Source organism: Rhinatrema bivittatum, chromosome 11, assembly GCF_901001135.1.
Source record: "Rhinatrema bivittatum chromosome 11, aRhiBiv1.1, whole genome shotgun sequence".
Lineage (NCBI taxonomy): Eukaryota > Metazoa > Chordata > Amphibia > Gymnophiona > Rhinatrematidae > Rhinatrema > Rhinatrema bivittatum.
Window position 1 is genome coordinate 3382198 of NC_042625.1, and position 22564 is coordinate 3404761.

A 22564-nucleotide genomic window follows, 5' to 3' on the forward strand; every position below is an offset into this window, starting at 1 on the left:
CGACCCGATCCATCCGAAAAGAGAAGGAGAAGCTGAAGGCCCCCGATGCAAAAATGGCCGCCGCTCCTGAATCGGACTTTCAAACTACTGGCGAATCGCTGGAGGACAAGATCTCACAAGCGGTTGTACAAGCGCTGGATGTCAGACTTCACCAGCTATCTGAGCAAATAGCTGATGTTCGTGCCTCTTTGACCGAGTTTGATGCCCGCACGGAGCGTATAGAAGGCCGCGTGAGTCTCGTGGAAGACGACGTGGGCGCTCTGGAGAAACGTGTTGACGAGCTCTCTAAGCAGGCCCGAGCCCACGAAGAAAAAATCGACGAGCTAGAGAATAGATCGCGGCGGAACAACATCCGCTTTGTGGGGTTCCCTGAGTCCTTACCAGATGCCGAACTTCCTCGAGTTTTGGAAGCGTGGTTGCTCGGAATGGTGCCCTCCCTCGCATCTTCATCGGGGGGTCTGTTTGAGCGCGCACATCGGTTGGGTCGGAGAGCCGAGGGGGACATGGCGAGGAGACCGCGGGTAATTATAGCCCGATTCCTGCATTTTGCGCATCGCTCGTTGGTTTTACAGCACTACCGGAAAGCTCGTGAATTTTTTTACGAATCTACTAGAATTCTCGTGTTTCAGGACTTTTCGCCTCGTGTATCTCTGCAACGGAAAGCTTTTCATGAAGTGTGCTCAGAGCTGGTCAACAAAGGCGTGCGTTTTGCCCTCATGTTTCCTGCTCGACTCCGGATTAATCATCAAGGCCAACTGAAAATTTTTGACTCGGCGGTGGAGGCTCGAGCTTTTGTGCGGGACCTCCCCAATACCGAAGCTGGCCCGCCAACGTGAACGCTTCTGCAGTTCCTGTGAACGGCCTTCATTTACTGTTTCTGAAGGAGTGAGATGGATCCACTCATTCTTCGGTTATTAGGGCTCAAGTTGGGCTTTAGTCGGCGGTGATGCACAGTTTTTGTTTTGTTTTTCTTTCACAATTCTTTTTCTTTTATCTGAATTTTTTGCTCTACCTTGTTATACGTTATTGCCTTTTGAGCGTGTTTGTTGAAATATTGCCATGCTAATGTGGTTATGGGAAACTGGCGCAATATAACTGATGTGTTTTTTTTTCCCTGGGAGGAGGGGGGGTAGCCGAACACATTTATTCCATCCTCGTGTTCTCCAACCCCTTTGGGGTGATAGCATTTGTGATGGGGTGTGGGGTGATCTGTGGGTCGACTTGGGACCTATGGTGGGTGTTGTGTCTCGTTTTCAGCGGGGTTCTTGGGGGGGGTGGGGGGGAGGGTTTGTGATTGTAGAGAATCTCTGGGGTTTAGGACCTTTTTCAGTAATGTTCTTTGTGAGGCGCAGGGTCGGCCAACTAGTACACCATACATACTTGCTCCAAGTGCCTCTTGCGTTTGCCTCCTGGGACAGAGGCTCTGGGTGCACACTGCGAAGAGACCTGACAGCAGCCGTGCAAGTTCATCTCATCCTAGTGTCTAAATGGCGTTAAATATGATAACTTGGAATGTGGCTGGCCTGGGAACGCCTGTTAAAAGGGAAAAGGTCTTTGCTCGGTTAACCAAATTGCAGGCTAAGATTGTATTTTTGCAGGAGACGCACATGCTTCCCACTGAGATTCTGAAACTAAAGAAAAAATGGGTTTCCCAGCTCTACTATGCCTCTGGCTCATCTAAGAGTAGGGGTGTAGCCATACTGATCCATCAGTCTATTTCTTTCAAATTGTTGGAGTCAGTGGTGGATCCTCAGGGGCGCTACGTGCTGGTGAAGGGGTTTCTCATGGGCACTAAGGTATTATTGGCTTCCATTTACGCCCCTAATGCTTATGATCACTCCTTTTACACCAATCTCCTTTCTCTCCTCAGCAAGATGGGGGATTGCCCAATGGTGCTGGGAGGGGATTTCAACTTTGTGATGGATCCTGAACTGGACAGAATGCCTATGAGGGGGGGGCAGGGAGCAAGTGAGCGGAGAGGACCTAGATTTCTCTGCCGCCATTTATCTCTGGTGGATCTCTGGCGGGTGCTCAATCCCGGGGAGCATGACTTTACTCACATTGCTAAAGCCCACCCTACTAAGTCTCAGATTGACTATCTGCTTGTCTCCGAATCCCTTTTCTCCAAATTCACAAAATCTACTATAGAAGCCTTGGTCATTTCGGATCACTGTCCTGTGTCCGGGGCTTTTTCTATGGGTAATGGCACTGCTAGCTCCCAGTGGCGGCTACCTGCGTCGCTTGCCACTGATCCTGGGTTTCAAGCCTTTTTAAAAGGTAAATGGAGCGATTTCATATCTTTCAATAAACAGCACATGGAAAACCCGATACTTTTATGGGAAACAGCAAAATCTGTTTTAAGGGGGGATATCATTAGCTATGTCAGTTATCAAAAAAAGCAACGGGACAGAGAGATCATATCCCTGGAAAAACGCTTACGAGGCCTTAAACGTAGGCTCCATTCCACGTCTGATTCTCAGCTGGCTTCCCAGTTTCGGGAGACCCAGGTTGCACTCAACGACTTGTTGCATACTAGAGCAGCGCACGCGCTTCGGTACAGGCAATTTAACTTTTACCGATATGGTAATAAAGCGGGCAAACTGCTGGCGCGGCTGCTGAAAGCGCAGGACACTTCCAAGCATATTGCAAATATCCGTAATCCACAGGGGGTGACCCAAACCAAATCCAAGGACATAGCGGAAGTATTTTCTGCATACTATCAGCATCTATACTCGGCGGACCAGGTCCATGAAGGAGAGATAGAGTTTTTGAGTTAATATGCCCTGTCTCACTGAGACTCAAACTAAACATTTACAGCGTGCGATTGAGTTAGATGAGGTCCTTGAGGCGATACATTCGCTCCCTAATCAAAAAGCACCTGGCCCCGATGGCATGAACTCCACGTTTTACAAGGGTCTGAAGGAGGAAGTAGCCCCTGTGTTGCAACTCGTATATGAAAAAATAGCTGATATGCAGGAAATGCCCCCTACTATGAGAGCAGCTACTATTGTCGTCCTCCCCAAGGCGGGTCGGTCATCCTCCCCCAAGGCGGGTCGGGATCCCTTACTCCCATCATCATATCGGCCAATCTCGTTACTCAATCTGGATATCAAAATTTACGCTAAGATATTGGCTAATAGATTGAAACTCCTAATGCCCTCGTTGATCTCTCCCGATCAGGTGGGGTTTGTGATGGGGAGATGTTCTACGGTGAATATACACAAAGTGATGGCTGCTCTGGAGCTTAGTTTTAAGGGCCTGATAGTTGACCCGTTGCTGGTTACATGCGACGCGGAAAAGGCGTTTGATAGAGTGGCGTGGCCTTTTCTGCACCAAGTCTTGGCGAAAGTGGGGATCGTGGGATGGATATTTGAATATATCAATCTCTTATACTCCAAACCTACTGCGAGGATCTTGGTGAATGGTGACCTTTCAGGGGAATTCTGCCTGCAAAGAGGTACCCGGCAAGGCTGTCCTCTATCCCCGCTTCTCTTCATTTTAACGGTTGAACCCCTCATATGCAAACTGAAGGCCACTCCAGCGGTTACTGGCATCCCCCTTTGGGACACCAGTCTTACCTTACCCTGTTATTCGCTGATGATATTTTACTTTTGTTGTCAAAAGCGAAAACAGCCCTTCCTGCTGCTTTAGCTATCTTTCATAGGTATCAAGGGCTATCGGGCTTCAAATTGAACCTTGACAAGACGGAGGCGTTAGATTTGTCGGGTTCCTTGAAAACTGATTGGGACCAGTTTCCCGTTAAGTGGGCAGATTCCACGATCAAATACCTGGGTATAACCATTCATCCAGATCCCACACAGTGGTATGCGCTTAATGTTCCCCCTACGATTCAGAAAATGATCGCTAAATTGCGCAGTTGGAAATCTCTGCCCTTATCGCTCCAAGGTCGTATTGCTGTTATCAAAATGGTGCTGGCACCTCAACTATTGTATAAATTGTTGATGTTGCCTTTCCTGCTCCTCGTGAAGGATCGGCGTAGCCTCTATAGAGAGATCCGTCGTTTTTTATGGCAGGACAAGAGGGCGCGCCTTTCCATGGCTACCTTGATGGGGCCGCAAGTTGATGGTGGGTATGGGCTCCCGAATTTTTACTTTTATTCTTTAGCTGCCAACTGGCGCTTTTTGGGAGACTGGTTGTTTGATTCTGCAGAATATACTGACCCGGTTCTGATACGCATGATGTGTAACCCAATAGAACCAGGGCTGGTGCTTCACCTCTCTGCAGAGGCCTTTCTGCGCTTGCCAATGCGATTTATATTGATTACAACTGTGAGGAAGGTGTGGGGTATTCTTCGTAAGATGCTGGGACTGTCTCCGTATGTATCCCCTCAATACCCAATACGTGATGGTTCATTGATAGCTAAGTCCTTACTCCCCATGAATCATTCTTTTAAATTGAGCTCTCATTGGTTACTAGGGGAAATGCTGGACTCCAATACGGGGGCTTGTTACACTTTTGATAAATGCATAAATTTATTTGATTTTACTCCCCAGCACTTTTTATTGTATGGGTCTGTACGGGCACTGGTGAACGAGCTAGTGCGGGGGATGGCGGGGAAGATCAGCAATGTCCATTATTCTGCTCTCATTACATGTTTTCAATCCCGCAAGGGATCTCTTTCGTGCCTTTATTCCTTTTCCCATGTGATACAGGACTATACTACGTACCAAAAATTGCTTCCCAAATGGTCTCGGGACTGTCAAGAAGAGCTGGAGGTGCAGATGCTCAAGAACTCTTATATGTCCATCAATCTGCTGACTAATAACGTGGGTCTTCGTGAAATGCAGCAGAGAGTTTTTCATAGGATTGTGTATTCTCCCGCTAGAGCAGCGTGTATGGGCATAGTGGACTCTGCAGTGTGCCTCAAATGCTCTCACCCAGTTGCTTCCCTCATTCACTGCTTATGGGATTGTCCTCGTATCCAGACATTTTGGACTTCCATTCGCCAGTATCTGTCATAGCTGTTTGCAACCCCTATCCAGTGGTCATGTTAGTTTTGTATTCTCAATAATGATGCGGGAGAACACAGTCTTAACATAGATAATGTTGGTTTGATGGCCAAGGCCTGTCTTATGGCTAAGAAATGTGTATTGGTAAAATGGCTGGATGCAGTCTCGCCGACCCTTGAGATGTGGTCATCTCTGATGACAGAAATGTACCTGCTGGAATATGGTTCGATGTACAAACGGTTCTCTCCAAGGAAAAAAAAGAGTGTTTGAGGAGATTTGGGGTCCCTATAATAGATTTTTATCACCTCAAGTACGGCAGCAGGCGCCCTTGGGGAGCTCCTAGATCCCTGCCACTTCTTATGCTGTATAGCCCTAAAAGGGGCACACGCTAGATTATGCATGTATGGGTAGTACTCTGGTTTCTCACAAGGTCCGGAGATTCTCTTGGGGAAGGAGGGTGGGGAGGGGAGGGGGGTGGTGGTGAGGGTCTGGGTGAGGGTAGCAAATTGAAAAAGTCTTCTGTGGGTGACTATGTTGTGTTGTATTATTACTTAGTTGTTTGTTAAGTGTGTTGTTCACCCATTAAACATATTTTGAAAAAAAAAAAAAAATTACATATTCAATTGTTCACTACTTGTTTTTACAAGTAGAAATGGCCTGTTAAAAAAATTGCCTGTCTGATGTACAAATAATTATGTAATATGCAACCCAGGCTGAGGTGTTCCTGGGGATGGATTTGCACTTATCCATATACTTTTTGATTTTAAAAAAGTATGCATGTAAATTTTCCTGAAACATTTCTGTGCACATTTTAGCAGATGTTAATTGTGTGCAAGTAGATTTGGTGGGATAATTTTCAAAGCAGACATATGCATGTAAGTCCATTCCAGGGGCGGATTGACCTATCGGGGGATCGGGCTTCCCCTGGTGGGCCGGTCACTCCTGTCACGTGATTTTATAATGCAAAAAAAATAAAAGTTTCCAACCAAAGTATTAGGGGGTGCCGCGAGCAGTGGTATCCCGAGGGGAGCCAATGCGCCCGGGCGCAATGAGGCTCATGCGGCCGCTGAGCAGTGACAGACAGATGGGCAGGGCCATGGTGAGGCTCACGTCACCACAGCCTGAAGAAAAAGATTGCGTTTAAACGAGCCGATGCTCCTCCTCCTTCCTGCCTGTGCGGCCCCGGAAGTAAACGTTGCCGGAGCCACGTGGGCAGGAAGGAGGAGGAGCATCAGCGCGTGCAGAAGAGGAGCAGCGGCCGGAGAAGAGGAAGAGGCCCGGTAGCAGGGCTGCCGCGGCCAGAGAAGATCAGGGCCGCTGCAGAGCCCATCCTGCGGCGACCCGCAAAGAGACGGCACAGAGGTGAGAGAGAGGCTGAGGGTCTGTAGGGTGTGTGTGTGCGTGTATGAGATGAGTTGAGAGATTGTGTGTGAGAGTGAGGACCTGAATGTTTGCAGAGATAGCATGTGAGAGCCTCTGAGTGTGTGAGAGGGGCAGCATGTGAGAGTGAGAGCCTGTGTGTATGAATGATTGTATGAGAGAGAGCATGTGACAGTGAGAGCCTGTGCTTGAGCAAGACAGCATGTGGGAGTGAAAGAGAGCCTGTGTGTGTGAGCGTGAGACAGCATGTGCCAGTGAGAGACTGTGTGTATGAATGATTGTATGAGAGAGAGCATGTGCCAGTGAGAGCCTGTGTGTATGAATGATTGTATGAGAGACAGCATGTGCCAGTGAGAGCCTGTGTGTATGAATGATTATATGAGAGACAGCATGTGCCAGTGAGAGCCTGTGTGTATGAATGATTGTATGAGAGACAGCATGTGCCAGTGAGAGCCTGTGTGTATGAATGATTGTATGAGACACAGCATGTGTGTGAGAGAGAGAGAAAGCATGTGAGAATGAGAGCCTGTGTGTGTGTGAGAGAGACAGCATGTGAGAGTGAGAGACTGAGTGTATGAATGATTGTATGAGAGAGAGCATGTGACAGTGAGAGCCTGTGTGTGTGTGAGAGAGAGAAATGCATGTGAGAATGAGAACCTGGGTGTTTGAGGGAAGAAGATGGAGAGAAAAGAAATAGAAAAAAAGACAATATAAAAGGAATTGGCGAAAAAAATAAGAAAGGGAAGGTGGGAAAAAAAGCCTGTGACCAACCGATTAGAAAACGAAGATCAGACAGCAAAGGTAAAAAACAAAATAAATTACTTTTTAGTGATTGGCACATGTAATCTTTGGGAATGTGCAAGAATAGCACTTTTTCTATGCGGATCTCACGATGTACGAGATCAGCATGGAGAAAGTGGAAGCCCACGGGGCCTGCACAGAGGAGGCAGCAGAATGGGCTTCAGTGTCAGTAGCAGCAATCGGCACCTCCCCAATAGCCATGCGGCAGCAGTGACAGTGGCAGCAGAGGAATGAGAGAGGTTCCGAGGTTGTTGGCAAAAGAAAGACAGGGAGGGTCTGCCTTTAGTGTGTGCATGTGTATGAATGGGACTCTGCCTGGGGGTGTATGTGTGTGAAAGCATAGGTGCCTGCCTGGGGGTCTGTGTGTGTGAGAATGAATGTGTGCATGCCTGGGGGATGGGGAGGGAGTGGTGTGAAAATGAATGGGAGCCTGCCTGGGGGTCAGTGTGTGAGTGTATGTGAGTGTGAGAGCATGAATGTGTATGAGAAAATCCAAGGGAGTAAGAGTTTGTGGGGGGGGGGTGTGTGGAGGGGGAGTGTCTTAGAGCCTGAGTGTGTCTCAGTGTCAGTGAGAGCAAGACGTTATGGTGGGTATAAGAGCATGAATATGTATGTATGTGACAGTGTATGTGTGAGAGAGAATGGACATGTGAATATTTGTGAGAGAGAGAGAGAGGATAACCTCCTAATCCTCGACAATATCAGGGTGACTGGAAATAAAGAGCTCCCACAGAAGGGGACAGCAGGGGCTTTTTAAAATCCTTATTAGTTTTAATTATTGAATTTTTTTGATATATGTGCTGTTTTGAAATATTTTATTAGTGTTTGGGACATTGTAAAAAATGTATGATTTTAATTAATAGAAATTCTATTTATCAGTAGTTTTAAAATATTCTTTTATTATGGTTTTACTATTATAACTGATGCTTTATGTTTCTTGATTTTATTTGTTTTATGAGGAATGGTGGTTCTGTTTTTCTATTGTTAATACATGGAGTCTGGCTTCTTGGTGTTTCCATTTCAGTTTTTGTCATTTGTGCTACTTCATTTTGTATTCTGTATTTGGTGAGAGTTTGTGTTCTGCATGCAAAGACTGAGATGAAGCACTCTTTTAGCATGTGGTTTCTCTGTAGGGATCTGTAGTAGCTTGGCCTGTTCTGTTTTCCTGATAGGAGGTGTATTGATATTTTAGATTCTGGTGTAATATCTGTGGTATTGTTTTTCATAGGTGGGGTTGTTATTCTTTGAGTGTTGGCAAATAGTACTGTGTTGATATGGGAGGACCATACCGAAATATAGGGGTGTGTACATATATATATGTAAATTATATTATATATGTAATTGGGTACCCATGAGCCAATATGGAGAAAAATCCCCTGGGCCACTATTTTCCCACAATCCGCCCCTGGTCTATTCTGAAAATTGGTGCACTTTAGACATGTATTTGCCAGCTAACTTATGCCCAGTGCCACTAAGTGACCCCCCAAAGTGTCAAAGAAAATCCAGAGAATAATTCTGCAAAGTCTTAATACATTTTTTCATAATGCTGTAATATTTAAATTGTATTGTCTGTTTAAATAATAAAGAAAGCAAGCAAAGCCAATAACCTAACCTCTTGCATCCAAAAGGGTAGCAGGTGCTGCAGCAGCATTGGTTTCAGCAGAAGAGGTGTCCACTAATTTGTGTCCAGCGCACATAGACTTGAGCATCTGGAAAACTGCTAGAGGAGCTACATTCATCTTCAGCAAATCCACTAGGATTCTGTTAAAGACAAATAAACATTACCACACACAGAAAGAGGTTAAATTTCTAACTGTTAAGAATACTAAATTCATGCTATAGAAATGAGACCTATGAGTGGTATACATCTGGACTACTCCTGCAGTAATGTAAAAAAGGATATCAAAGTACAAAAGTTAATAGTGAATCATACTTCAGGGTTCTATCTTACAGCAAAGGTGGGTAAGCTCAGTCAAAACTGGCATCCAAATACAAATAGTAGCACAAGTAAGTTGATATTGTGACTTTAAAACTGGATTTGAAAATAAGACAAAATACTATTAGCTTTAAGTTCTACTCTAACCATTAGGCCATGTATGCTTAGTGTAGTAATGAGAAATTGCTTTTGTAATCTGCAGATGCCAGTGAAAACCCGAGTCTGGCATCGTGCGAGAATTGAGTCTGGTGGCGATGCTTCTGGGACTTCCCTCGGTGGTCGGCTCTGTCTTTCCCTGGCACAGAGGAAGAAGGAGACATTACCAGCTGAGATGAGATTACAAGCAGATACTAAAAAATTCAAGTCCGAACTTAAAACATGGCTATTCGGCTGTGCATATGCAGAATCCAACTAAAAATTACCTTTTATCTCTTGCCTTTATTTTAGAAGTTTTAATATCTTTTATTGCTTTTATTTTTCTTATTGTTTCTTATTGTTTTTAATTTTACACTGTATCCATTTTATGGTTTAAGTTTTGTACTAGTTCTTAATTATTTATAATTTTATAGTTTCATAACTGTCAGTAATTTGTTTTATTGATGATTTATTAAGAACATAAGAACATAAGAAAATGCCATACTGGGTCAGACCAAGGGTCCATCAAGCCCAGCATCCTGTTTCCAACAGTGGCCAATCCAGGCCATAAGAACCTTTTATATTGTAAACCGTTGTGATGGAACACCCGATACGACGGTATATAAAACTTAATAAAACTAGAAACTATAAGTCCTTGAGTGAGAAGAGACCGATGAAAGATGATCCCTGCCACCCCTCTCCACCAAAGGCCCTGGAGGAGGGGTGAACACAGAGGGATCAGTGTCCATCAGCTCCCCTCGACCTTTCGTCATCATTGCTCCCAAGCCAGTGTTGAGGGTTCAGACTTTCTGGACCCGAACAACTTCTCCATCTTTTTCAGGCGGGCACAACGGCCCTTGGGGGTCATCTGGTCGCAAAAATGACAGCCCTGGATGTCGTGCAATGCCCCCAAGCGAAGGATACACACCTCCTGCAGATCCATGAGGGACATAGTCCGAAGGCACTGGGAGCACTGGCGAAAACCCGACGACGCCATGACAAAAAGAAGGCCGGCGAGCAGTCAATGACCAGCAGACACCGGAGGACATCTCTGCCAGGATTCAACCACACAGAAAGTAAAAACTTACAGCGCCGCCCACTAACTAAAACCGGGAGGATCGAGAAGGAACCAGCGCAGGAAAAAACGTTTTCTGAAGAAAAGAGCACGAGCTCCACAACCACAATGACAGCTCTGTGGAAAAGAAAAGACTGAAAGAGATCCCATGTGGACGCGTGGATAGTGGCATGCTCAGTGTGCCAAAGTTACTAGAAATTCTGACATACGTTTTCCATGCCGGGCTCCATCTGATGATGTCATCCATGTGTGACATCACACATGGATGTCGTAGGAGAAAATGGCTTATGAAGGGCCATCTGTCTCAATGCTCTTGATATCACAAAGAAATCAAGATTGTCTAATATCATAAACAAGGAAACAAGCATTTAGCTAGAGTGACCACATGCAGGATAGATGTTTAGTCCAATAGTCCCTGGTGTTAACTTTCAATTTTTATCTATTTCCCTATATGAATTATAGTCTTCAAGCAGTTAATAATTAGGTGAAATATCTGCTGATCTCTGTCAATGTAAATGCAGAATGATTAATCTTCTCCCAGCCCAATGCAAGTAAATATTGGTTAGCTAGACAGCAGGCCCTGCAGCACCAGAGCTCATTCCTTACTTGCAAGCCACAGCCATGTGCCAATTACAGGCCTGCTCTATTTAAGAAATGGGCAAAGAAAATGTGGCAATCATTCTAAAACAGTAAAGGCTCAATCCTTAACATGTCAGATTAAGAGGGATCTTCCCTAGCCTCATATAGTAGGGCGCAGGGAGATTGGATTAGCTGCACCTCCTTTCATAAAAAAACAAACTGGAAAAGCTAACAATGAAACGGGAGCTCCACTATGAAGTTTCTCAAAGAAGAAAGGGAAGGGAAGAAGAAGGGAAGGGTCATGAGCCTCCTTGAGGGTCGCCCCCCCCTTCAACTGGAATGGTAGTGCGCTTGACCACAGTGCTAATCAAGGCGTCCACCTGAGGGCACGCCAGCAGTTCCTGAATAGCCGGTGCCAGGGGGTACATGCCTGTCAGGGCCCGACCCCCTTTGAATGAGGCCGCTGGTGCAGCCCATTCCAAATCTATCAGTTGTTGTGCTGCTTGCAAGAATGGAAAATGGCGGGCTGTAGGACGAAGACCTTCCAGCAGGGGGTTCTGCGCAGAGGGTACCGTAGCACTGGGACCTGTAATATCCAACTCCGCCAGGCACTGAGATACCAGGTCGGAGAGATCCTCTTTAGGGAAGAACCGCCTCATGGTTCTGTATGGCTCAATCCCGGAGGGAAGTTCCCCCTCGTCCGGGAGTTCGGACTCGTCCGGTGAAACATCAGGGTCCGTCTGAACCGGACTGTCTGGAGGCGGGAGGTCCTGCCCACGATAAGGGCGTGAAGGTCCAGGGACAGGATCCGCTGGAGCCGCCACCGCAGCAGCAGGAACAGCAGGGCCTGGACGGGAAGCTGTTTGCATCTGGACAAAAGCATGAATTCCCTTAAAGAGATCCACCCAGGAAATGGAAGCAGTCTCTAATCGCCGGGGTACCAGGTCCCCCGGGATCCCAGGTTGGTCGAGACTGCACGCTAAATCCGGGGTAGCCCCTAGGGAACTGTCAGCAAACCATGGCTGAGACTGGTCCTGGCCCGAGACTCCCACGACCTCCTCACATTGGGCACAAAGGGAGTCTGGCTCTTCACTGTGCGTGGCTCTAAGCTGGCATGCGGAGCAGAGGCCGAGGGCTTTAATGCCGGAATCAGGAGGGGCCACCGCTGAAGACGTTGAGGCGTTCTGTTCCATCGAGGAATATACGCCCAATACAATATGCGCTGAATAATATGCGGCAGCAATATGCGCTCAATAATACGCGGCAGCAAAAGGGCGCTTAATACAACAGGCGCTCAATAATACGCGGCAGCAATGTACGTTTAATACAACAGGCGCTCAATAATACGCGGCAGCAATGTACGCTTAATACAACAGGCGCTCAATAATATGCGGCAGCAATATACGCTCACTGATACCCAATATGCTCTCAGCAATATGCGGTTAGCAATATACGCTCAATAATATCCAATATGCTCTCAGCAATATGCGGTTTAGCAATATACGCTCAATAATATCCAATATGCTCTCAGCAATATGCGGTTTAGCAATATGCGCTCAATAATATCCAATATGCTCTCAGCAATATGCGGTTTAGCAATATACGCTCAATGACATATAATATGCGCTTAGTCATAGACAGGCGCCTATCATGGGCGCTCAATACCTCAACAAGGCCAACAAAATGGCGCCCTCCACGGCGTGCCGCCTTCAGGCCACGCCGCCGATCCTCGTTCCTCGGAGACCAAAGAGTAAGAGATGTACGCCTTACCTGATCCTCGGCGCTTCCCGGCTGGAACCCGGGCGGTCTCCGGCTGCGGGGGGAGAGGGCAAGTACCTTCACCGCCGCGTTTGAGGAAATGCACCCGCTGCCTCGTCCACGCCAGGACCGAGGCGCCTCTCTCGCCACGCCCGAGCCTCGTCCGGGGGCTACGTCCCTGCCGCGAGTCGGCCACCGGACCGAGGTCTTAAACCTCCGGGGGATCACGGAAATCACCCCGGGAAACTCAACTGGGGGAGGGACCCCAAGGGTATCACCGCAGGAGTGCGGGGCTCGATGTTGCTGTAAGCAGAAAGTAGAAAATAGAAAGTAGATTGGAAATACGCTCAGCGAGCGTGCAGGCTCTCCAAACTGCTTTGGAGACGGAAATTACTGAGTTGCTACGCTTCCTGTAGGGGTATATATACCCGTGCTGACGTCAGATCCGTCTCCAACTGCTAGCACGAGCATACTATACCCATTCGTTCTGAGTCCATCTGGCTACACGCCAGGAAAACAAAATTATTCAGAGTAGTTAAATCACAAGCAGATTGTGATACATTATAGGAGGACCTTGTGAGACTGGAAGATTGGGCATCCAAATGGAAGATGAAATTTAATGTGGACCAAGTGCAAGGTGTTGCATATAGGGAAAAATAACCCTTGCTGTAGTTACACGATGTTAGGTTCCATATTAGGAGCTATCACCCAGGAAAAAGATCTAGGCATCATAGTGGATAATACTTTAAAATCGTCAGCTCAGTGTGCTGCAGCAGTCAAAAAAGCAAACAATGTTAGGAATTATTAGGAAGGGAATGGTTAATAAAACAGAAAATGTCATAACGCCTCTATATCGCTCCATGGTGAGACTGCATCTGGAATACTGTGTACAATTCTGGTCGCCACATCTCAAAAAAAAAGATATAGTTGCGATGGAGAAGGTACAGAAAAGGGCAACTGAAATGATAGAGGGGATGGAACAGGTCCCCTATGAGGAAAGGCTGAAGAGGTTAAAACTGTTCAGCTTGGAGAAGGGACGGCTGAGGGGGGATATGATAGAGGTGTTTAAAATCATGAGAGGTCTAGAACGGGTAGATGTGAATCAGTTATTTACACTTTCGAATAATAGATGGACTAGGGGGCATTCCATGAAGTTAGCAAGTAGCACATTTAAGACTAATCAGAGAAAATTCTTTCACTCAACACACAATAAAGCTCTGGAATTTGTTGCCAGAGGATGTGGTTAGTGCTGTTAGTATAGCTGGGTTCAAAAAAGGTTTGGATAAGTTCTTGGAGAAGCCAATTAACAGCTATTAATCAAATTTATTTAGCGAATAGCCACTGCTATTAATTACATCAGTAGCATGGGATCTTCTTAGTGTTTGGGTAATTGCCAGGTTCTTGTGGCCTGGTTTGGCCTCTGTTGGAAACAAGATGCTGGGCTTGATGGACCCTTGGTCTGACCCAGCATAGCAATTTCTTATGTTCTTAATCATCTCCAGAGGTTCCTGTAGCTGTGATCCTTCCCATCTCTGTCTCGATGCCCCTGACAGATCTAAAAAGATCCTGAATGACTAAGGGCCCTGACGAGTCCTGAGTTGACACTAGCTCCACATCAGACAGCCCCTCCCATTCTGTGACACGGGGGGGGGGGGGGGGGCCATGTTCGGATGGCAGCTGGACTGTAGGTGACTAACCATTTCCGCCACATGTGGGACCCAGTGATCTGCTGGCCTCCCTTGTTGGAGATTTTGCACGGTCTCCCCGGTGAGGGCTAGTGCGTCGGTGGGTCGGCTCCTCCACAGACTCTCTTCGGTGCTTCGATTTTCCATCATGATGGGCATGCTTCGACCCTCGTGCATCAATCTGACGTTTCCCTTCGCGTCAATGCATCGGTGCTTCGCGTCCATGCTTTGGTGCTTCGAGTCGATGTGCTGGGTGTGTTATACAACTTGCCTGGACTTGTGGCATCACTTTTCCCTCAGACACTCCCTGCGTTGAGGTGGCTAGGGCGCGCTTCCGTGGGGCCCTTTCATCGCCTGAGGGGCAGATTGAACAGGCCCTCTTCTCCTTCCCTCTCAGGAGTTCCTTGCTGGGCCCTGAAAAGGACTAAGTGGGTCCTTGAGCAGACCGGGCAGTCTGAGGTTCTGCCGCTGCTGCCTCCTTAAGCCTCTGGGTCTTTGCTGCTCTTTGCCTTTGTGCTCTTGGGGACATGTGGCCACAGTCCCTGCAGTTGGCTTGGTGATGGTGTGGCCCCAGACATAGCAGAGGGTATATCCATCCATCAAGGACATGATCTTGCCACACCAGCAAGCTTTGAAACCAGCAGGTCTTAGCATCTTCACTGCTTGTTTGAATCCCACAAAGAGTTAATCCAGAAAGTTCCAATGTTGCACTGAGAGATACAGAGCTCCCAGTGCTACCTGCAGGGCGAAAGAACAAGACTGAGGCAGCCTGGGAGCCACCTGGTGATATGCACAGGCAGGCACAGGAGCTCAACTCTATGTGCTCTTTGGAGCTCCGCCACCTAGAGAACTGGCTATGGCAAAATATTATTTTTCTGTGGTGAAGTATCCTTGTTGAGTTCTGCACCCTTTGTTGGGAGAAGTTCTGTGAACACAGCATACTGTAGAACTTGAGGGGCAGGTTTTATATTGGGATTTTATCCTGTCCTGCATAGTCCCCAGACTTCCCTGCCATACAGAATAAGAAATAGCAATGCTATATATTCCTCACTACAGCAAAATAACATACATAATAGGTAAGGGATAGATTATTACAGGGATCATAAAGACAGGTGAGGCAGTACTATTTTTTTTATTCCTGTTTCAAAAGTTTATAATCTAAATATACTGAGTATTTTAAAATATGAATTTAAAAAAATCGGGGGGAGGCAGAGGAAAGGGCATATATCATATTACAGTTATATACGTCAGGAGAGGAGACGATTATTGAGGAAAGGCAGAGGGCAGTGAGACACAATCAGGATTACTTTAGAAAGCATGGCTGCTGCTACGTGCTCCTCAGAACCCTGATATACTGCTGATATACTGTGGAAGGGCTGGCTAACGATACAAGTACTCGCCTCAACTCTGCCCTGAAATGCGATATCGGGGCCTAGGAGCGAAGCCTTCAGCCTTGCAGACACCATCTCCATCTTTTCCTAGCACTCACTTGAACACCTCCTGGTCCATGGTGATGCCGGCAGACTGGGCAAGCTCATACAGCTCGGCCTCCTCTGCATTCAGCATCTTCTTCTTCTTTAGTGCGTATTTCTGCAGCGAGCCGCTCACCGCCGCTACTAGGGCCACCTGCTCCATCCCGGGGCCTCCTCCTCCTCCTCCCGCTGCAACCGCAAGCCCAGAGCCCATCCCCTGCTGTTGCAAGGTCGCCATCACTGTAACCTCGGTCTGCACTCGTCAGAGCGCCTTCAGCCTATGCGCTCCGTCGGCCGTGGCGGCAGCTCCCTGCCGGTAACAGACTCTCCTTTACCGCCCGCTGCCCCGTCTCCTAGCAACTACCATTCAGCACAGAACCCGCCAGAGCAGGAAGCTGTGCGGGTCTTTCTATAGCAGAAGGGTAGATCTTATAGAACTGCGCTGAAACAGGTCCGTCTAGAAACCGCTGCTAATGCCTTCCGTTCCGCTCTGTTCAGCAGGTTGTGCTCTTGAAGATCGGGATATAATTACCGATAACTGGCGTGGGGGCATAGGATGGTACGGACGTGGGGGATTTTCCAAAGAAGAAATAGTAGCCTCTTGTGTCCACCGTTGAGCTGCAAGGACAGACGAAGAAAGTAAAACAGAAGGAGGCAAGCGAGAGGAAGAAAAAGTAAAGCCCACCTTTAATTTAAATATTGTTTATCCATTTGCATTTAATACGGAGTCTATTCCTTATTTTTCACGGAAATAAAATTGAACAGAAAAATAAAAATAACGTTTACTGTTTTATTGTGCAACCCTGTTTTAAAGGTGATATAAACGCCCAGGGCACTCAAATTAATATATATACCTGGGGGCTGAACTTCCTCTGCCACTGATCCTCTCCATCAATGTTACGCATGCCGGCCACAGCAGACCTGCAGCTCGGCCCCCTCACCTATCTCAGACTAATCCAGTGCTTGGTTCCTCGTCCCTGGCGGCAGTGGGCCGCCGGCTCCATCCTCGGGCCACCCCCGGTGCCCCTGGCTCAGCTGCTGATCCCTGTGCTCCGCATAAGGCCTCGCCGCATGGCCCATGGAGAGACGCCAGCATCCAGCGCTGTGCCCCTCCCTAGGCGTGCAGGGTGCATCCTCCAGCCTTATGAAGGGCCCATAGTGGGAACTTGGCCGCAGCCCCGGACGATCGCATCAGCAGAGTTTTGGTACTTAAGGCTGGGCTCTGCTCCTAAGAATTGCCTTTGCAACAGGTCTCCACGCTGGTCGTGTACTCGTTGCTTCCTGGTGATTCCTCTACATTCCTAGTTCCTGTTCCTTGTTGTCTCCTGTTCCAGTTCTCCTTGTTCCTGATTCCCATCTACCCTTGGACTGCCTTCTCGGTGTGCGCCCGGTCACAGACGGCTCTGACCTTTGCTGCACACCTCTTTTCTGCCTTCAGTCCCGCTTCTGTCGAGAATGGCTGCTTCTGCCTCCACACACCGACCTCCCTAGTGTTCCCGGGACGGCGTGGGCGTTGCTAGTCGCCATCTTGTTCCTGGAGTGACCTAGGGCATGCGTGCACCTCCCTCTTTGTTCACATCATGGCGGGAACCTCGGGGGTGTCCCCTCCGCATGATGTCACCTGCCTACGTGGATAAAACCCCACCAGACCTTACCAATGAGTTAGCATGGGATTTCCTACTTGCTCAATTCCGCTACTCGAGATGCTTCGCTGTTCCTGTGATCCTGCTGAGTGCCCCAGGTACCCACTCCTCGGGGGCCTTGCTGCACTCAGGGCTATCGGCTCCTCGGAGGGCCTTCCCTGGGAACTTTACCATCGTCTACCTAGTGAGTACTCTCACTGCTTCTACTGATAGACTCTCCAGTGCTACCCGTGTCTCTGGCCTTCACTACGACTCTCACAGTAGTCTCCTTACTACATGCCTGTGTGAGTATCGATACACTTCTCTTCAGCGATACGGATTCTCGGGTGACCCAGCTCTGTGGACCACTATCGAATCCTCGCTGCCCTGTGCCTGCTACCAACACCAGTCTCCGGCCTACCCCGCACTGCAGACCACTACCGGAGATATCTGGCACAGAGACCTCCTGAAGCAAGCTTTCCCCAGGTTACCCCGCTCTGTGGACCACTACCGGAGAAACCAACTCATAGCCTTGCCACTCTGGCCTGTGTCTACATATCCGATCTTCAGGCAACTATTTGTAGTATAATAAAAATACTCTCTGTCTCCCGCGTCCATCACTGCTGAGACCCTGTCTGTCGTGGCGAGTCCCCACAGGGCTCCTCCCTGTGGGTGGAGTCAGCTCTCTCCACGACCTGAGGGCTCACTACCTAGTCAAAGTATAACACTCGGACACGACCTCTGCATTGCCTGACCACGTCATTGACTCACTCCAGTCCGGACCTCTGAATTGCCTGACCACGTCGTTGACTCTCTCCAAGCCCAGACCTCTGCTTCGCCTGACTACGCTACTGCCTATCTCCAGACCCAGACCTTCGCTTTGCCTGAGTACGCTCTTGCATCATCAGTCTACTCCTTGACCTTCATGTTCAGACCTCTGCCTTGCTTGCCACTGTCTCCAGTTTGCCACCAGCCCTGACTCAAGCCTGTACTTTGACGCCGCTTAAGCTTATCGCTTGGACTTGGTTCATTCAGGATTCAGCCTGCTTTTGCTCGGGCGCCCCCTGTCTGCTTCCATTCCATTGGCACCCGAGTCTCCAGTACCCTCCCTCATCCAGCATAAGACTATACCATCTTTCACCTGCTGTCTCTGGGCTGAACCGATTTCCACATTGACTCTACACAGAGGCTCACCTAAATCCAGCCGGACCTGGCACCCAAAGGCTCAACCCGTGGGGAATGAGGGCTGGTAGTGGTGAAGCTCCAGCTGGCCTCTGTCCTTCAGCCCACTCCAACTGCTGATGGTGGGGACCCGTAGGTCCTTACCTACAGGTTGCATCAACCCCACCTTGGCCCAAGGGTCCACCTCCGGCGCAACAATATTGTCTCGCTTAGAAGGGAAGGCTTTGGCTTGGGCTTCGCCCTTATGGGATCGATCGGATTCGCTCCTACAGGAACTGTCTCGATTCGTGGCCATGTTTCGCTACAGTCCAGCTGGGAAAAATCTTCGGGCAGACGCCCTATCACATTCCTTTAAACCAGAAGATACTCCTGAAGAGCCCAGTCTGTTAATGTGGACCCTTGGCCCGGAACGAAAAGTCACCCACCTGAAGAACCTGGTGCCTTTCGTCTCCGGAAGGTGGATTCAGGAAGAAACCGCTCAGTATCTCAGGAGCAGAAACCAGCGAGGAGATACAGGCCCGACAGGCAGCGGTAAAGCAGAGTCGAGGTCCAATCCGGGTCTAGGCAGGCAGCAGGCAAGCAGGGAAACAGGTCCAATCCGGGTCTTATGCAGGCGGCAGGCAAAGCAGAAACAAAGTCCAAACCAGGTCTTGGCAGGCAAAGCAGAAACAGGTCCAATCCGGGTCTTAGGCAGGCGGCAGGCAAAGCAGAAACAAAGTCCAAACCAGGTCTTGGCAGGCAGCAGGCAAAGCAGAAACAGGTCCAATCCGGGTCATAGGCAGGCGGCAGGCAAAGCAGAAACAGGTCCAATCCAGGTCTTAGGCAGGCGGCAGGCAAAGCAGAAACAGGTCCAATCCGGATCTTAGGCAGGTGGCAGGCAAAGCAGAGAAACAGGTCCAAACACACAGCACTGGTAACGAGCAAGGCAGGGAACCTATTGAAAGGCGATCAGCTGCTACCGAGTCGCCCTTAAATCTCCCGCCCTGGCTGACGTCATCTTCCGGGGACGGCCTCTCCTCCGCGCCTCGACCCCTATAAGGGGCGGAGCTACCTCCGTGCCTGCCGATGTTGCTGCTTGGGAGGACGCCATCTTGGTGCCGCGGTCGGAGCGCCGCGGACCGCACACTGGAGAAGTCGGGGCAGGCACGTAAGAGAAGGTAGGGGGGCCGGATCGCGTACAAACGCGGTCGGGCAGCGCAACACAGTCACATCATTTACCCGGCTTGTATTTGTCTGCGACTCACCCAGTTACAACTGGGAAGATTATTGTGCCCCGTCGACTCCGTGAAAGAGTCCTCCAGTGGGCACATGACTCCGGTAAGCACATGGCCACCCGGGTCAAGCGCGAACCCTAGAAACATAGAAATAACGGCAGAAGACCAAACGGCCCATCCAGTCTGCCCAGCAAGCTTCATTTTTTTCTCATACTTATCTGTTTCTCTTAGCTCTTTGGTTCTATTTCCCTTCCACCCCCACCATTAATGTAGAGAGCAGTGATGGAGCTGCAACCAAGTGAAATATCAAGCTTGATTAGTTATGGGTAGTAGGGGAAGTAACCGCCGCAATAAGCTAGCTACACCCATGCTTATTTGTTTTACCCAGACTGTGTTATTCAGCCCTTATTGGTTGTTTTTCTTCTCCCCTGCCGTTGAAGCAGGGAGCTATGCTGGATATACGTGAAGTATCAGTTTTTCTTCTCCCCTGCCGTTGAAGCAGAGAGCTATGCTGGATATGCGTGAAGTATCAGTTTTTCTTCTCCCCTGCCGTTGAAGCAGGATATGCATTGAAAGTGAAGTATCAGGCTTATTTGGTTTGGGGTAGTAACCGCCGTAACAAGCCAGCTACTCCCCACTTTGTGAGTGTGAATCCTTTTTTCCACATTTCCTCTTGCTGTTGTAGCTTAGAGCGATGTTGGAGTCACAGTAACCATGTGTATGTTTATTGAATAAGGGTATTGTCTCCAGGCAGTAGCTGTCATTCTGGCTAGCCACCCACTCTTTATTGACGGCCTCTTGATTTTATGGATCCACAGTGTTTATCCCACGCCCCTTTGAAGTCCTTCACAGTTCTGGTCTTCACCACTTCCTCCGGAAGGGCATTCCAGGCATCCACCACCCTCTCCGTGAAGAAATACTTCCTGACATTGGTTCTGAATCTTCCTCCCTGGAGCTTCAAATCATGACCCCTAGTGTTGCTCCAGTGGTTCTTCTGGTTGCCCACTATGGTCTCGGACGCTAAAGTGTACGTCGATTCCTGCAATATTTGTGCTCAACAGAAAATCCCAATCAGTTGACCATGGGGTCTGCTCCAGCCACTTCCAGCTCCCGAAGAACTGTGGACACATCTCGCCACGTATTTCATCATGGACTTACCGCCATCTAAAGGTCACGTGGTTATGTTTAAACAATTTTTATTAAAGTTTATCAAAATACAAATATACAGTTGTCTGGGTGCGGTTTGTTCTGCCACCGCCACCAGCAATACTGAAATCATCCACAACGTGAACAGAACAGAGACACCGAGTCCCTCCCTCCCCACCCTACCCCCCAACCTCCGTTGATCCCTGATCCCCATACGTCCCCAGTTGTAGTATCCAGTCCATCACACCACTCTTCTGTTTCCTACAATTGGAAAAATTGCACTGTCCGGGACTTTACAAAGATCCAGATTCGCTGCGTCTTCATCATTTAGAATTCGGCTCCGAGCTTGATGAGGAAGTGATTGGAGATATGGTTCCCAAACGTCTAAGAATCTCTGCCGCATCCGAGGGGATCCTTTGGAGGAAAATGACTCCATGTGCATCATTTTATATAAGATGTTTCTCCACACCCAAAAGGAGGGTGGATACACCTCTCGCCACTGCAACAAATCCACTCTCTTCCCCACTGCACTAGCCTTTTGGAGGAAAAGGCGTGTACCCAGATCTCGAATCCGCATCCCTGGTATATATCCAAACAACAGCCACAGAGGAGTAATTGGAATGGAAATCCCCAATATCCCAGCCATATATTTAGCAATAAGAGTCCAGAACCGCAAGACCGCTGGGCAAGACCAAAACCCATGAGTCAAAGTTCCAGTGCTGCCTGGGCATCTGAGACAGCAGTCTGAAACCGCTATACGCTGTTGAAATGCCCGCTGTGGCGATATATATGCCCTTCCCAGAAATTTATACAGCAACTCACGATAAAAGCTATTACTCGAGATCTGGGACACCCTCCGGTAGCAAGCACGCAACACAACAGCTGTCATCTGAATTTCCCCATCTACATTCCAACGAGCCGTCATAGTCTCAAAGAAGTCAGGGCAGCTAGCCTTGGTTAAGCATTTATAATAATAAGAGAGTGAGGGGGCTCTAGTCTGGGACAATTGCAACATCTCCTCCAATGTCTGAAATACTCTATGCTGCAAGAAGGCAGGCGGCAGTGATTTCAAGTAATGTACAATTTGTATATAGGGAAATATATCCTTACGATCCACCCCATAGAGCTCCCTGAATTCAAGCCAGGTAAGTTTACGTCCCTCGGTGTGATACATGTGCCCCAAGTAGGTAATGCCCAGCTGTTGCCACCTACGGAAAGCCCGAGACTGAGTGCCCGGGGTGAAATCCGGGTTCCCAGTCACTGATAATAAATAGGCGCACACCCGGGGAAGTTGCAATTTTTTTGTAAGAGCCACCCAGGCTTTCCTGATCAGAGATATAAGTACTGACTGCGTACACATATAGGGTAAACAGCTTTGTTCCGCCTGCATAGCACAGGTAAGAGCAATTGGGTACGCACTCGCCCTGTCCGCCTCCAAGTACGTATAGGCAGCATCCCCCAACATCCAGTCACGAATAAGACGTAAATTGCAAGCTAAGTTATAAAGCTGCATATCCGGCACTCCCAGACCCCCGAACCCCCACTGTCTCTGCAGCCAGGCTAGTGGCAATCTAGCCTTTCCCCCCTTCCAAAGAAATCGCCGCAAAGC

The 22564-nt window shown here is 48.5% G+C and overlaps 1 protein-coding gene across 2 annotated transcripts in view; it reads right to left on the reverse strand.

Moving 5' to 3' along the window:
* Positions 1 to 16877, reverse strand: part of MZT2B (mitotic spindle organizing protein 2B) — a 51469-nt gene extending 34592 nt beyond the window's left edge. The window contains exons 1-3 of one of the 2 annotated variants that reach the window (XM_029571482.1): positions 16646 to 16877; positions 16324 to 16409; positions 8764 to 8912 (exon numbers count right to left, since the gene is read on the reverse strand). In XM_029571482.1, coding sequence (XP_029427342.1) covers positions 8764 to 8912; positions 16324 to 16409; positions 16646 to 16696 — 286 coding nt within the window. In that variant the 5' untranslated portion in view covers positions 16697 to 16877. Of the gene's footprint in view, positions 1 to 8763; positions 8913 to 15808; positions 16248 to 16323; positions 16410 to 16645 lie in introns of those variants that run through there. The other variant, XM_029571481.1, reaches the window with a different exon arrangement.
* Positions 16878 to 22564: the final 5687 nt, after the last annotated feature.